At 43.2% G+C, this 15012-nt stretch overlaps 1 protein-coding gene across 5 annotated transcripts in view; it reads right to left on the bottom strand.

Moving 5' to 3' along the window:
• Positions 1-13183, bottom strand: part of GK (glycerol kinase) — a 77431-nt gene extending 64248 nt beyond the window's left edge. For 4 of the 5 annotated variants that reach the window (XM_032330315.1, XM_032330318.1, XM_032330316.1 and 1 more), the window contains exons 1-2: positions 12926-13183; positions 1537-1610 (exon numbers count right to left, since the gene is read on the bottom strand). In XM_032330315.1, the coding sequence (XP_032186206.1) occupies positions 1537-1610; positions 12926-13003 (152 nt within the window). In that variant the 5' untranslated portion in view covers positions 13004-13183. The remainder of the gene's footprint in view (positions 1-1536; positions 1611-12925) is intronic. The other variant, XM_032330319.1, reaches the window with a different exon arrangement.
• Between the last annotated feature and the right edge of the window lie 1829 nt (positions 13184-15012).

The raw sequence follows: 15012 nt of genomic DNA, 5'->3' as shown, positions 1-15012 counted from the left end.
AATTTAGGGAAAAAATTTCAATTTCTTCCAGTAATTATCTCATGTAGACAAGGGATTGCTTTCAGTTTTCAGGCCCAATGCCAGTACCATTTTGGTAAGGTACGAGGACTTGGGAAAGATAAAAGTCTCATAATAAATGACACAGGAGAGAAATGTGGAAAAAACAAATGACAAGGAAAACCACAAGTAAAAAGGACCCCAAATTTTAAAAATCCTACCCTACAATCTGCAAGTACAAGGGAATTTCAAGTGCCTTTTTTCTTGGTCTTCCTTGAGCTTGCCATGCTTTCCTGAGCTTTGAATTCTCTAAATTCTTTTTCTAAAAACCTAACTTCCTTCCACATATTTCTAACTTCTGTTTCTTTAAGACCCAGATGCTCTCTCTTCAAACTGCACTGGAATTAGGCTTGTGGATAGCCATTCTAATGTTGGTACCGTATCAATAGCTTTTACTATTAAAGTAATTTTCTAAAATGAAGGAAGAACATTTTTCATGGAAAGGAAATACCAAAATTTGGTAGGGCATCAAGTTTTTTTACTTAAATCCATTAAATTTTAAAGTAAAATAGATAGAAAGTTCACAATTTCTTGAATTTTAACAAATGTATGTATCCATCTAACAAATACCCCAGGTCAGTCAAGATCTAGAATTATTCCTGTCACTCCTGAAAGTTCTTTCATGCCTCCTTCAAGTCAATCACATACTCCATAGACAACCAGTTTCTGGGTTTCTATCATCTTACATTAGTCTCTTCTTGTATCTCAGATACAGGCATGTAGTACATACTCCTTTGCCTTCAGCCTTTTTCATGTTTCATGATATTAATACAAATCAACCATGTTGTTGCATGCATCAGTTCGTGTTTTAAAATTTGCCTCACGGTATTTCACTGTTATTCATTCCACAGATGACAGACATTTGGGTTGTTTCCAGCTTGGGGTATTATGAATAAAGCTGCTATAAACATTCATGTATGCCTTTCTATAGCCATATGCTTTCTGCTTTCATTTCTCTTGGATAAATTCCTAAGAGCAGAATCTGCAGATATATGGCTGATTTCATAAGAAACTGCCACAGTTTTTCCAAGTGGGTACATCATAAACATCATTAAATTCTAAATAATACACTTAACATTCTATTTAATCACAACTACTGCATACGCACATTATTCCCAAGAAGGAGGACTTTACCATTAGATGGTAAGAGATACGAATGCTTACACTGCAATCAGCAAAGCAGTGTTTCGCCAAGGATGGACGGAGAACTAAATGCTTTCAAAGTCAGTGCGGAATTTCCGATATTTAATACTCCTTTACTTTATTATCCCTTCCTTTCCTGTCAATGAATTCCCAAGTCATCAATCACTATCATTGCTGGGCCACCAAGGTATTACTTCTTTCCTTGACTAAAACCTCTCTCTCAAGTCTTCCCAGGAGGGGTTTGGTCAAGTTTGTTTTAACAAGGCCAGAAGGTTTAGAAGGCGAGATGGATTAATAGACATGAGGTATCTTTACGTATTAAAGCAGGAAACATACCCTTCTCTTGGAAACTCTTGTTTTATTTCCACTTGATGATGACTTAGTAGTTCAGCTGTTTTTGAATTGAAAACCTGAAAAACATATTACAATGTTAGGGTAAAAATGCACGTAGAGAGCAAAGGTGTTCAGAGCTTTTCAGCAAGAAGTTCTCAGTCACTGACAGAAAAAGTCTGCTCAGTTTTTTTTTAAGATTTTGTTTATTTATTTGATAGACAAAGATCACAAGTAGGCAGAGAGACAGGAGGAAGTAGGCTTCCTGCCTAGCAGAGAGCCTGATGCGGGGCTCAATCCCAGGACCTCAGGATCATGACCTGAGCCAAAGGCAGAAGCTTTAACCCACTGAGCCACCCAGTGCCTCAGTCTCATCAGTTTTAAGGCCACACAGGATGTTCTACCTTCTCTTCAGATAGAGTCATGATAAAGAGAAATCGATTGGACATGAAGCTAAAGGGACAATTCCTTACTCTTAAAACAAAACAAAATTCACTCCAGATGTAGGAAACTGAATACATCAACCAATTAATGAGCATGGATCTCAAGAGAGAGTAGGAAAACCAAGAATAAGAGAGAGGCGATAAAATGCTGATGATGACGTTGTAAGGTTCTATCCTGCTTCCATCTTGGATACAGAGACAGAGAGTCATTGATGCCCACGCAGAGAAGGGCACTGCGCAGATTCCTTCAAAGGGAAGCACAGCAATGCATCTAGCCCTCATAAAGGTAAAAGCAGAGCCCTATCAACAGGGCAAAAGTGTTTCCTGGCCTATCTGGCAAAGTGCTCCGTGTGACATACCTGTCATGAGTTTTTGACCTTTGGTAAAAACATTTAAATTTCTTTTTAAGATTTTATTTATTTGACAGAGATCCCAAGTAGGCAGAGCAGCAGGCAGAGAGAGAGGGGGAAGCAGGCTCCCCGCCGAGCAGAGAGCACGATGTGGGACTCGATCCCAGGACCCTGAGATCACAAACTGAGCCAAAGGCAGAGGCTTAACCCACTGAGCCACCCAGGCGCCCCTTGGTACAAATCATTTAAACCAATGGATGAAAGCTACCAAAGAAGTGCTGTACAATCCTCCTCAATTTTACTACTGCTAAAACAATACTCAGGGGAAAAAAAAAAAAACTTAGGGTGCCTACGTGGCTCACTCGGTTAAACTTCTCTGCCTTTGGCTCAGGTCATGATCCCGGGGTCCTGGGATCGAGCCCCAAGTCGGACTCTCTGCTTAGCAGGGAGCCTGCTTCTCCCTCTGCCTCAGCCTAACCCCTGTCTCTCATGAATAAATAAAATCTTTAAAAGAAAAAAACTCCGCCACCTTTTCTCTTATACACTCTTTTTCACGTGCCTGAACCTATACTTGAGTACCAGAGTCCTTAGGCTTTCAGAGTCGGGATTCCTATTTTAATTAAACTCAACTTCCGAAATCACTGTAATTACAGTGGAGAAGTTACATCCAATTAGTTAAGAAAGCGTTTCCATGCCTAGGTTTCCTGTGGGAGAAAACTACCTGCTCAATGCAGTCTATGAAAGGGAAAGTAAGAGGAGAAGACACACCGTGAGCAGCTGCGGCCCTCCCTCCCCAGCGCACTATCTTCCTTTTGGGAGGGCATGATAAATGCAACGAAAGCAAGAAGGTAAATTCTCAAGTCCTTGGAAGAGATAAAATATCCTACAAGTCAAAGGTTAACTTGACATGTCATAAATAAAAGGCACTTGACAGAATCCCAAATAATATCCTTCTAATTTACAACTTAGCATTAGCGTGTATCTCTAGGATGTTCACTCCATTTGTTCTGTTTTATTTGGAATTATCTCTAGGGCCTAAGTAGTACCTGGCATAGGGCTTACAATAAACATTTGTTGAATGCCTGAAAAAATATGGTCTACCCAGTACTTATTGGAACAAAATTACCAAATCAAATAAGAAATGGTTATGTGGTAGGAAATCTCTAATAGGGAACCACAGCTGTATTATTTTTATCCATACTACTATGACTCCCAGGATCTACTCACAAATCCCCAAAGGACTCTGGGTTAGGAGACAAGGTGTCCCTTCTGGTTGGCTGGATTCACAAAGACCGCAACAGCAGACCTGTGGGGCTCTGAATGGAGTAGGATACCTGTTCCATCATCTAGTAGTTTTTACTAGGCTAACTTCAGGACCCTCACACGAATGGATTTGTAGGCCTTTGGAATAGGCAGAGAAAAAGGAAGGATTTGGGGACATTCCATCCAGCTTATTAGACCACGATGCTGGTAATCACAAACCATCTGGATGTAACAGGATGGAGCCTGGACCGCCTTACTCTTTCAGAGTTCTGAAACTGTGCAGAATATAGAGGTACCATCTGTAGAGGTTTAGGAGCTGACCCTGTGCAACACTTCCATATTTGTGGGACACTTTCTAGGTTTCCTATTTTTAGAATCATCAACTTGCTTACTACAGCATTGTCCAAGAGAAATACAATGCAAACACTTACGTAATTTTAAGTTTTTTCATTAAAAAAAAAACAGTAAAAAGAGGCAGGTAAAATTAACTAATGTTTTATTTAGGTCACTAGAGCTAAAAAATTATCATTCTGACAAGTGATCAACAGCAAAAACTATTAATGAGACCTGCTACCTTTTTTAGAAGCCAAGTCTTTGAAATCTAGTATATATTTTATGCTTATGGTCCGTCTCAATTTGGACTCACCACATCGGATGTGGGCAATAGCCACATGTGGCTAGTGGCTATTATACAGGATGGTGAAATTCTGCAGTACTATTTTTCTCATACATCTAGGTTCACGTGAAGACGTTTAATGACTGTCCGTTTGTCTGCAGATAGACAAAAGTACGAAGAAGGCTAATGATGTTTCACAATACTTTCTGCCTGGAGGGTTATGAACTCTATGAGAACACAATGCCCAGTATCAAGAATGCTAGTCTGATGTTTTCCAGCAGATTCCAAAAGCTACTGTCAACCAAAGATGGCAGTGGCTATATAGCTTGTTTTATAAAAGTTCTAGCATAGTCATTGTTTAAAACTCATTAGGTGGCAAAGGAGAAAAACCTCAAAATTGCAGATATTCCTCACTTTTTTCTCCCTTTTCAGATTTGAAATTCACCGAATTTAAAAGTCAGTTAAAACTTCAGATGCAGGGGCTCCTGGGTGGCTCAGTGGGTTAAGCCTCTGCCTTCAGCTCAGGTCATATCTCAGCATCCTGGGATTAAAGCTCCACATCCAGCTCTCTGCCTACTTGTGCTCTGTCTCTGCCAAATAAATAAATAAAATCTTAAAAAAAAAAAAAACTTCAGATGCACAACAGCACAGAGTCGTAGGCTTTCTTTAAGAAAATTGGGATGCCTGGGTGGCTCAGTTGTTTGAGCTGCTGCCTTCGGCTCAGGTCATGGTCCCAGGGTCCTGGGATCGAGTCCCACATCGGGCTCCTTGCTCGGCAGGGAGCCCACTTCTCTCGCTGCCTCTGCCAGACACTCTGCCTGCTTGTGTGTGCTCTCTCTCTTGAACTCTCTCTCTCTAACAATAAATAAATTAAATCTTAAAAAAAAAGAAAATTAATTAAAAGGAACATTTGAAGGCACAAGGAATCTGTACTTCCTGGAACACATCGCTGAGATCCTGTGAGCCCATATTTTCAAAATATGCCGCTTACATCTCTAGGACCCTTCAGATGCTCAAAAGAAGGGACAGGGAGCTCCAGCTGAGCCTCTGGGCCATGCCATACCTCGGATTTCACATTTTATCGACATTAGCTTCCAGATTTAGGCCCTCTCAGAAAAAAGCTTAACGGGGCGCCTGGGTGGCTCAGTGGGTTAAGGCCTCTGCCTTCAATTCGGGTCATGATCCCAGGGTCCTGAAATTGAGCCCCATATCAGGCTCTCTGCTCAGCAGGGAGCCTGCTTCCCCCACCACCCCCACCACCCCCACCCAACGCCTCCGCCTGCCTCTCTGCCTACTTGTGATCTCTGTCACATAAATAAATAAAAACCTTAAAAAAAAAAAAGAAAAAGAGGGGCACCTGGGTGGCTCAGTGGGTTAAAGCCTCTGCCTTCAGCTCAGGTCATGATCCCAGGGTCCTGGGATCGAGCCCCGCATTAGGATCTCTGCTCAGTGGGGAGCCTGCTTTCCCCTGTCTCTCTGCCTGCCTCTCTGCCTACTTGTGATCTCTGTCTGTCAAATAAATAAATAAAATCTTTAAAAAAAAAAAAGAAAAAGAAAAAAGCTTAACAATGAAGTTCTAAGGCAAAAAACAAATGTATGACACAAACTGAACCCCATGGCCCTAATATGTACTTACAAAGTAAGCTCCAGAAGATTGGATAATAATCACCAACAGGACTAAACTCTGAGTTTTCTAAATGCCAATTCAGTGCTTTTCCAGTACAAAATCATGCTAATATGAATTACGACCCTTTTGTCCTCCATTAAGTGTCAGCAAACACCAAGTTTTAGGACATAAAAGGAGAAAGGACACCTCACTCAGACCCATAGGGGTCAGAGAGAGGGGCTATTAAAAGAAGTGACTTCAAGGCTAGGACTTAAGGTGGACTGGAAGGGAGTACGTGTAGGCCTAGGAAGGGATAGGAGGCTAGACCTGGCGGGGGAAAGCAGCTACCATGTGTCCGTGGGGATCCAGGTGAGACAGCGGAGGGCTCCTGTCAGAGGGGGAGCAGCAGTGAGGATTGAAAGAAACTGAAGGGCATTGCTGAGAGAGATTTAATTTACGATACAAGCAATTAGATGCATCAAGGGTTTGCAGGGGGAGGAGTAAAGGAAATGGGGAAACTCATGGATGATGGGACAGGTTAGCCTTGGCAATGTTTACAAGACACAGGATAGGGTAGGAAGGGTCATTGTGGCACACAAAGGGGTTAACGAGATTGCAGAGTTCATTTTGGATCATGTGCTGTCTGGGGTGTTATTTGGGCATAGACAGAGATATGCCCAGTGGGCAGCTGCTTCTATTTTAGGTGGTAAACTTGAAGAATTACAAACCTGGTTACAAACCTGGAACTAATAGATAGGTAAGTCCTGGAGCTCTAACACACACCACAGTGATTAGAGCCAACAGTGTTGCATTAAAAGCTTCAAAGATGCCAGGAGACTAGATCTTAATTGTCCCCGCCACAAAAAAAGAAATGATAATTCTGTGGCATGACAGAGGTACTAATGCTATCATGGTCATTGTATTATGATACATAAATGGATCAAACAACACCTGTACACATTACACTGATACTAGGTTACATGTCGGTTATATATTAATTTAGAAAGAGAGAGAGAGAAAGAGGTGGATCTGTTCTCAGAATTTTGGGTTGGTCAGAGAGGCGGATGAGAACTTCATGCTTGGTGTAACACAGAGGCAAAGAGCACTGGCCCGGGAAGTACACACAGCTGGGGGTACAGGGTCAATCACCAATTCTGCCCACGTCAGTGGTTTGACTTTAACTTTTTCTGAACCTTGACTTTTCCATCCATCAAAGGATTAAATGGAAGAATTTATGGAAATTATCTCACACAGGGCAGGCACATCCTCCGCATCCAAATGGCGAGACCTCCGCTGGTACTGCCATGACTATTTTCATTACTATTACTGCAGCTACTACTGCCAACCAGCCGGCACTGACCGGTGGAGGTGAGGACTCAAAGCCACCGTACGCATCTCTAAGCCCAAATCACTTGCCAGTTCCAGATTCTGTTTTATGGGGAGCGCAATTACAAACTGAAGAGAGGTTTAAAAAAAATAAAAGGAATACTGACCATTTAAGTCCTGAAAGATACTAAGGGATGCCTGGGTGGCTCAGTCAGTTGAGCACTGGAGTCTTCAGCTCAAGTCATGATCTCAGGGTGCTGGGATGGAGCTCCCTGCTTCTCTTGGGAGCCTGCTTGAGATTTTTTCCACCCCCTTCTCCCTCCCCCTTGCTCCTCCCCCATTCCTGTGTGCACACACATGCGTGTGTCTGTGTGTATGCTCTCTCTGTGTGTATGCTCTCTCTCTCAAGACATAAAAATCTCAAAAATTAAAAAAAAATTTGAAGAAAGAAGTGAATGTAGAAATTTAGCAGTGCAGGCACATAGCATACACACCCAGAATGTCACCACTACTGCTGCGGCTACTACTAATGCTTATTATTATTATTATTAGGGCTACTGATACTATTGCCTTCAACTGGTAGAATTAGAAGTTACCAGCTCTAGTCAACACTAAGCATAAATCATGACTCAATTCTAGCTTTGCAGGAGAGAGAGCGAGCTTAAAAAGTAAAGACACAAGGACAATTACTTTTATGAAAAACTATCTAGGAAGGACTTTCTGAAACAATGCAGGCATTCCTCATCCTAGAAGGACAGCGGTGAAGAGACAACACGCTGTCCTTACAAAGCAACTGTCCCTTGAGGTCCTAAGATGAATTCACTTACTCTTGCTCACTCATCCTATGACTAACTAAGCCATCATAAACATGCACATTCATTTCCCTCCTCACATGATTTCCCCACTAGACTACACTTTTACACCACACTCAGCTTCACTATGTGATAAAACATTTTTCAGGAATGTAAACTCCCCCTCTAGAACTCTGTGATACTACATAAATTTGAAAGACCTGAAATAAAAATACTGGCTACAAACCTATCACATAGCCAACTTGACCACAAAAGGCATCCTGGCATCTTCCAACAAGCCACAGAAGTAAGGAAAAGACGGCAAATGACATTATGTTTTTCTTTAAAATGAAACCATATTAAATATCATATACTATATCTAACATAGCTATAGCTGCCAAATTAGACTTTTTCCAAGACTCTACAAATTTTATCCTTCCTAGTCTTCCAATCCTAGAAATCTAGTCAACACATCTGAAGGGCTCAGATGTCATCATGTAAGGAGCACCCACTACATACATGTGAAGTGCTGTGTCGGGCTTTGGGGAGGAAAAAAACAGATACTATCCTGCCCTTTAAGGAGCTCAAAATTGAAAGCTCTTAACATGCAATGCTTATGGGAGATAAGAGAACAAGAGGGTGGCAGCTCTGTGATGAGACCCTGTTTTTGCCATTTGTGTAAGGTGATAGGCCAGAAAATAAGCCAACCTGGTGGAAAAAAGAAAACACAAAAGAAACATAACTTACCACAACAGTGGCCTCATCCTACCTAGGAGCAGATTAGTTTTTACCAAATTTCATGAGTTCCCAGCCCCTTATGGGTGCTTATTAAATATGTCGAATGAAAGAAGGAATGTAGAAATAGGTCCCTAAGCCTTAGGAGATCTCAAAGTCTGATGGAACAACCGGGGCCAAGGCAATGGTTCATGCCAAAACAAGCACGAAGTATAGATCTAGCCATGTTTCGGACATACGGGCTACTGGAACAAAATGGTTGTGCAACCCTTATGCAGGGTGACTACACCTGAGCCCTGCCCAGGACCCACTGAATCTGAGTCACCGGATGATCAAAACCAGAAAGACTTATTCAAAGGCAACTTTGTTTTTTGTTTTGTTTTGTCTTGTTTTTACATACTGCGAAACAAATGTGTACATATATTTTTCTTGGTGAAGACTCATCTGTGATTGTACTCTGAATGGACACCTGAAAGCTGGGTAAGTGGGCTTCCCCAGGCTCTCATGTCCCCTTCACAGCGCTCCAGGCAGCGGGGAAGCCTAAGGCAGGAATTAGGAGGACAGGCTTCTGAGTGCGACAGAGCTGGCCTTGAATCCTACCTAGTTCCACAGGTTACTCTGTGACCTTGGGCACAGGAAAGGAGCCTAATAATACTACCTACACCATGGTTGTTAGGAGGATTAAATGAGATAATGCTGGAAAAATCCTCAATTGCTGCATCTAACACCATTTCAAGTCACAACACATTCCAAGTCTTTGCTTTTTGTAACATCCAACTTAATCGGGGGAAAAACAAAGTTACCAAATTAAAGAAGGAAGTTGACTGTTTCAGCTGAAACTTTATAGTCTTCTAAAGAAATGGCCCCTCCTTAAAACCTGTTACACTGATTCTCTTTCCAAGAAGTTCCTATTCTGTAATCTGAGTAATTATGTGCCAACCTCAGTTCACTTTCCTATCAGACAAGTATGAAATTCTTCCTTTAGCACAAGGTCTATGCATAGGGTCGCAGGGGGGACTCTGACAACTAGAAGTGAGCATGTTCTAAAAAGGCAGGTCTACTATTAAAATAGAAGAAATTAAATAAACATACCCAAGTCAAGAAGTTTTAAGATTTTTTTGACAAGGTAAAAAAAAAAAAAAGACAACAAAACTGGAATCAAATTTCAGTTTACCTATTAAAGAGAAATAAACATCTCTTCAATAAATATGTAGCAAGTGCTCCCTGTAGACAAAACACACGTTCACTTGCGGTGTTGACCAAGATGTTTTAAGGAACACAGAGACCAACAAGACTTCAAAAGAGGTCCCTGCTCCGAAGCAGAGCAGGTATATGATTTTAATACAGAGCAGGTGATAGGAGCTAGGAAGAGAGGTTTAAGAAAAGTAGTATAGGAAGGGATAGAAATTCCAAAGGTTTGAGGAAGACCTGCTAGGAGATGGCAGTTAAGGCACCATTTGGAAGCAGACTGGAATTTCAGGCAGCAGATATGAGGAACAGGGGAGTAGGCAATTTGCTCGGATGAAAGAGCATGAATAAAGAAATCTTGTGTCCATCATTGGAGAAAGCTAACATTCCTATTACAGAAAAAGGAAGAAGAAAGCTTGCAGAGGTTCTGGGTCTTATAAAAGTGGAATGAGGTATGCAAATCTGATGAATAATGGTCAGGAAGTTGTTCAAACACCTTTAACTTTGTAAGGTTCCTTATGACAGTTCACATCCACTGGATTCTTTCCTGATAAGCTAAGCAATGAGTTCTGAGTCATAATTACAACAAGGAACAAAACGACTGGAACAACTCCTGGGAATCACCTTAGGATGGAAGCACTTATTCAGCAAATCTATTATCTGTATTTTGCAGGGAGTGGTTTAACAACCACTTTCCTTATAACCAAAGAAGAAAACACTTCGCTAAACCGTTCCTAAGTTCTGTTCGACTTCACACATGATATCTAAATCTTTTATGTACCTGTGAGGCATGCCTTCATATTTGTTTCTCAAGAAGCAGAAAACTTAACTGATCAACTTTTATGTATCATTCTAGAAGCAGGATGGGAATCTGAATTTGCACCTTAGCTTACTCAATGAGATCATGCCATACAGAGCCCCGTAGAGAGAACCCAGCTTCCAGGGGCTTAGGTTGTTCATATCACACACTGAACAAATTATTGTGATAACTTGAAGTTGATGAATTCTTTCCCCACCAATGCAGAAAAATGCCTCTTGGGCAGCAGAATCTGAGGAATGACCTACAATAGGTAAGACTGCTGAGCTACATCGATGTCAACAGTGAAGAGTCAAAAGAGTCAAAAGGAAGACAAGCACAGTAAGGCTGGCTGCTAAAAAGGAAGCCTACAAAGTTATGAAATTCTTTACCCATATTCACAGAGGGAAAAAGCTGTATAAACTTGAGAATAATCACCATGTTGAGTCTGGCCCCGACTGGGCTTTATGAACTAGTTGCCAACATTTAAGAGAAAGATTTCACTGAGAATTCTAGACTATCAGCTTTTCTTAAAAAATCTGAAGCTCTGGCAACATTGCCTGGTGTTCCTGGTTGGCAGCTGTAGGCTATCCCCTTTGGCCTGAGTCTGCTCTCTTCTACCTGGCTGGCCCCTGCAGGCATTGTGTGGGTAATTCTTAAATATAATTTCAAAAATTAACCCACAGTTAACAACATGTCTTTTTTTTAAAAGATTTTATTTGACAGAGAGAGACACAGGAAGAGAAGGAACACAAGCAATGGGAGAGGGAGAAGCAGGCTCCCTGTGGGGCTTAATCCCAGGACTCTGGGATCATGACCTGAGCCAAAGACAGACTCCTAACCAACTGAGCCACCCAGGCACCCCAACACACATGTCTTAATGATCTTTCTAAAATTGGGGAGATGGTAATGATGATTGTGTATTTTATATATTAGTCAAATCCAGTTAGACAGATTATTTTACTTATGATTCAGGATTACTTTACATTTATATGAAAATAAGATAAAGTGAAAATAAGATATGAAAATAAGACAAAGTGAAACCTGCCCTGGGTGATCAAAAGATAAGCAATATAAGAGACAGCAGAACTACATCTTGGTAACTCAAACCAGGGTAAGTCAATAAGGGAGACTCAAACTAAAATAGTACTGAAAGCTTTTCACTTTAGACAAGAGAGACAAGTATCAAAATGAAGGCACAAATGCAGGTTTTAGTCAAGTGGTCAGCTCAACAGAACTTGGAAGAAACATATAAACTTCATATATAATGTCTACATATATACACAGTATACACACATACAAAATAACGCATAAAAATGATTTGAAGTAAAGACAGAGCTAAATAATCATTGAATATTTACATCAACCTGTCAAATGAGTCCAATGTCCATTGAAAGCTTGAGTTCTTAACCACCACTTATTTCAATTACTTTTATCTTACTAAACTCAGTCTTACATCACTTTAAGAACAAGTTTCCTAATTGCACAAAACATATTAATAAGCAGAGTCCCTTAACTAGCACTCCGTGTGATAAAACTGCTGTCATACATGGTAAATAAAAAGGGAAACAGAATTCTCCCGTCATTTTACGCTGTGAAGCACGGAGTAAACCATCTGTAACTGGCAAAGTATCAAACATTGAAATTTTCCAGTCTCCAAAATTAAGTAAAGATGCCGGTAAAAGCAGTGTAGTGTGACTTTTTCCTAAGGTGTTCTGCGCCCCCCACCACCCCCCCACGTCGTCATTCCACCTTCTGCAATTTCTGTGGGAGAGGATGACAACGCATCCCCACGCCAATACTATATTCGTTCTACTGCTCCAAAGGACGCCGTGTTAGTCTACCAAAGCCGTGACACAGCTTTCGCCCCATCCAAGGACGTCCTGCGTCCCGCAGGCCAAATGCTCCTGGGGAAGCCCGCACTAGCGGTCAATGTGGCCACCTGTCCCTGGCTGCAGGCGGGCCGCTCTGCACGGATGCTCGGCGAGTCATAGCTCCCTTTGGGGGTGGAGTCCCCTATTAGTAGGTGACCCGGCTCCACCACCAAGGCCAGAGCTGCTCAACTCGACCGCGGGGGTTGCGAGAGGCCGAGATCCCCCAGGCCCACGCAGGGTAGCTCCAGCGTGGCAGGTCCCGGTCTGGGGGCCTTGGCCTCCACCCTGTGCCTAGCGACCGGGCCCGGGGTCGGGGAAGGCGCGGGATGGGGACTAGAATACCAGCCCCGAGGTCCCTGGGCTCCCGCCTCGGCTCAGCGCCTCCTCAAATGTCACCCTAGGCTCACCAAAAAGCGCGTTGAGCTGGTGCCCTGGTCCACTGCCCCCACCAGTGGCCCCAAAACTGCTTTCTTCGCGGCTGCCATGAAACCAGCTTCGGGTCAGCGGGCTATCGCGGCCCGTTTCCCCGGTGACGGCGGCGGGCGGGGGAGGGGCAGACGGCGAGCCGGGAAAGCGAGGCGGCGTGCACGACAGAACGCTCGGACAGTGCTCCAGGCAGCCCCTTTACCCGCGCGGAACCCTATCACCCCGCCCCTCCGACCCAGACCCCGCCCCCAAACGCGTTCTCCACGACTCCGGGGGCGTGGCAGGGCGGGGGGAGCGCTGCCTGCCGGGCGAGCCAATTAGCGAACGCGGAAAGAGTCGGAACGCTCCGACAATCAGAGGGCGGTGAGACGTCACGGGGGCGGGGCCTGGGCGCGGCGGAGGCGGTGGCCCGCGCAGCAGGTCACGTGGGTTCCTGCGACCCAGCGGCCCAGCCATTCTGTTGCAGGGCCGGGGGCGGAGGCGGGTGCTGCCCTTTGGCTGGGAGCGCCGCTGGCTCTTGGAAAAGGGCACAACTCCCAACCCGCCCCCTGGGGCTTCCTTCCGCGAATGGGTCCCAGAGTGCAGAACTGCTGGTCCCTCTGGTGGGCTGTGCAGAGCACGACGTGAGTCGTTCTTCTCGACTGAACTGGTCAGGCCTTCCCGCTCTTCCCACGCCCCGCCCACCTCCCCTCTCCTTGCCCTGGATAATAATTCCCTGTGCGGGAACTGGCCCCATGTAGTGTGGCCTCCCGGAGCACAGCGAATCCCCATTCTTTGTACGCTTTTCAGGGACAAGGAACGCGGAAGTTCTTTCAGTTTAGCATTTAAGGGAAGCCTGTAGCATCAACCTCCTGGTTACTTGAGCTGACAGTCGGGAATCCAGTACCTCCCTGTCCTGATGCGCCCTTGCTCCTCACTTGACCTCGCTCGGGTGTCCCCTCCCTCCCACGCAATTTCCTCTCCCTGCATTAACTGCTCTACATTGCAAAGGGCGAGGAAAGGGGCTCTCTCATTTGACCTTGAATTTACCTTGCCAGGATCCTTTTGAGTCTTCTGTTTCAGGGGCTTTTCAAACTTTGAATCAAAACCCGCTGTGAGAAATAGTTGACAACTCCAGGTGTGTGTGTGTGTGTGTGTGTCCGCGCGCATGTCCGCATACATTTTATATTTAATACATGTATTTATACATAAATATATTTTATGCATATTTACGTTATTGAGAAATGTTTCTAAAACAATTTATCTTTCCATGTTATGCATTCTGCATTGTCTTATTCTATTGCATATCATTTTATCAGCAGAGTAAAGGAGGCAAAATTGAAAACAACAAAGGCCTTTATTTGGGGGCTCAGAATTGCAGTTCAGGTGCACAGATTCTGGAGAAATCAAAAAAGGGTCTTGGTCATGAAAGGAAAGCAAGGGGTTTTTATGAGCAAGAAGGAAGGGGTGATTGTATGATTTAGATAAGGAAGTGAAAAAAACCTAATACTTTGGTGCTAACCAGTGGAGGCACTTCTGATTACTATCGTATTGTTTTATTGGTGTCATCAAATAAAACTGTCTCTGGTATGTATTAATTCACTTGACTGGGTTCCTAGGATCTGAATGCCAGTTCCTGTGTTTAAACTTTATGACCAACTAACTGTATGTAAAACAGTTGCTGCTCCTGGCCTACTTCAAGAGTTCACGAGGTGGAAAGAAAAATGGAGCATTTTGATCAAGATTTTTTTTTTCTGGAAAAATATCAGAGATCAATATTATTCCCCATTAACTGGAGTTTAAATATTCTGTTCTGGACCTTAAGAGGTCTGCTCTGTATCTCAGGAACTAGTCTTTTGAAAATAGGTATATTAAGTTAAACAGTTGTGTCTCATTTAGGGAGGTGGTCTTGAAAGGGGGTTCCCAAAGTTAGGCCCATACTGTGCAAGCAATCAGGTAATTTTTTTAAAAGCCTCTTTATGGAAACAAAAGAAAAACAAAGGAAAAAATGTTACTGGTTGGAGCAAATTATGAAACCATTGTGGTCCTGAGTGCTGCCAGTGAGATTTCTAGATGTCAAGTTCATACC

This window comes from Mustela erminea, chromosome X, assembly GCF_009829155.1.
Source record: "Mustela erminea isolate mMusErm1 chromosome X, mMusErm1.Pri, whole genome shotgun sequence".
Taxonomy (NCBI): Eukaryota; Metazoa; Chordata; class Mammalia; order Carnivora; family Mustelidae; genus Mustela; species Mustela erminea.
This window is presented reverse-complemented; position numbering and strand designations above follow the sequence as displayed.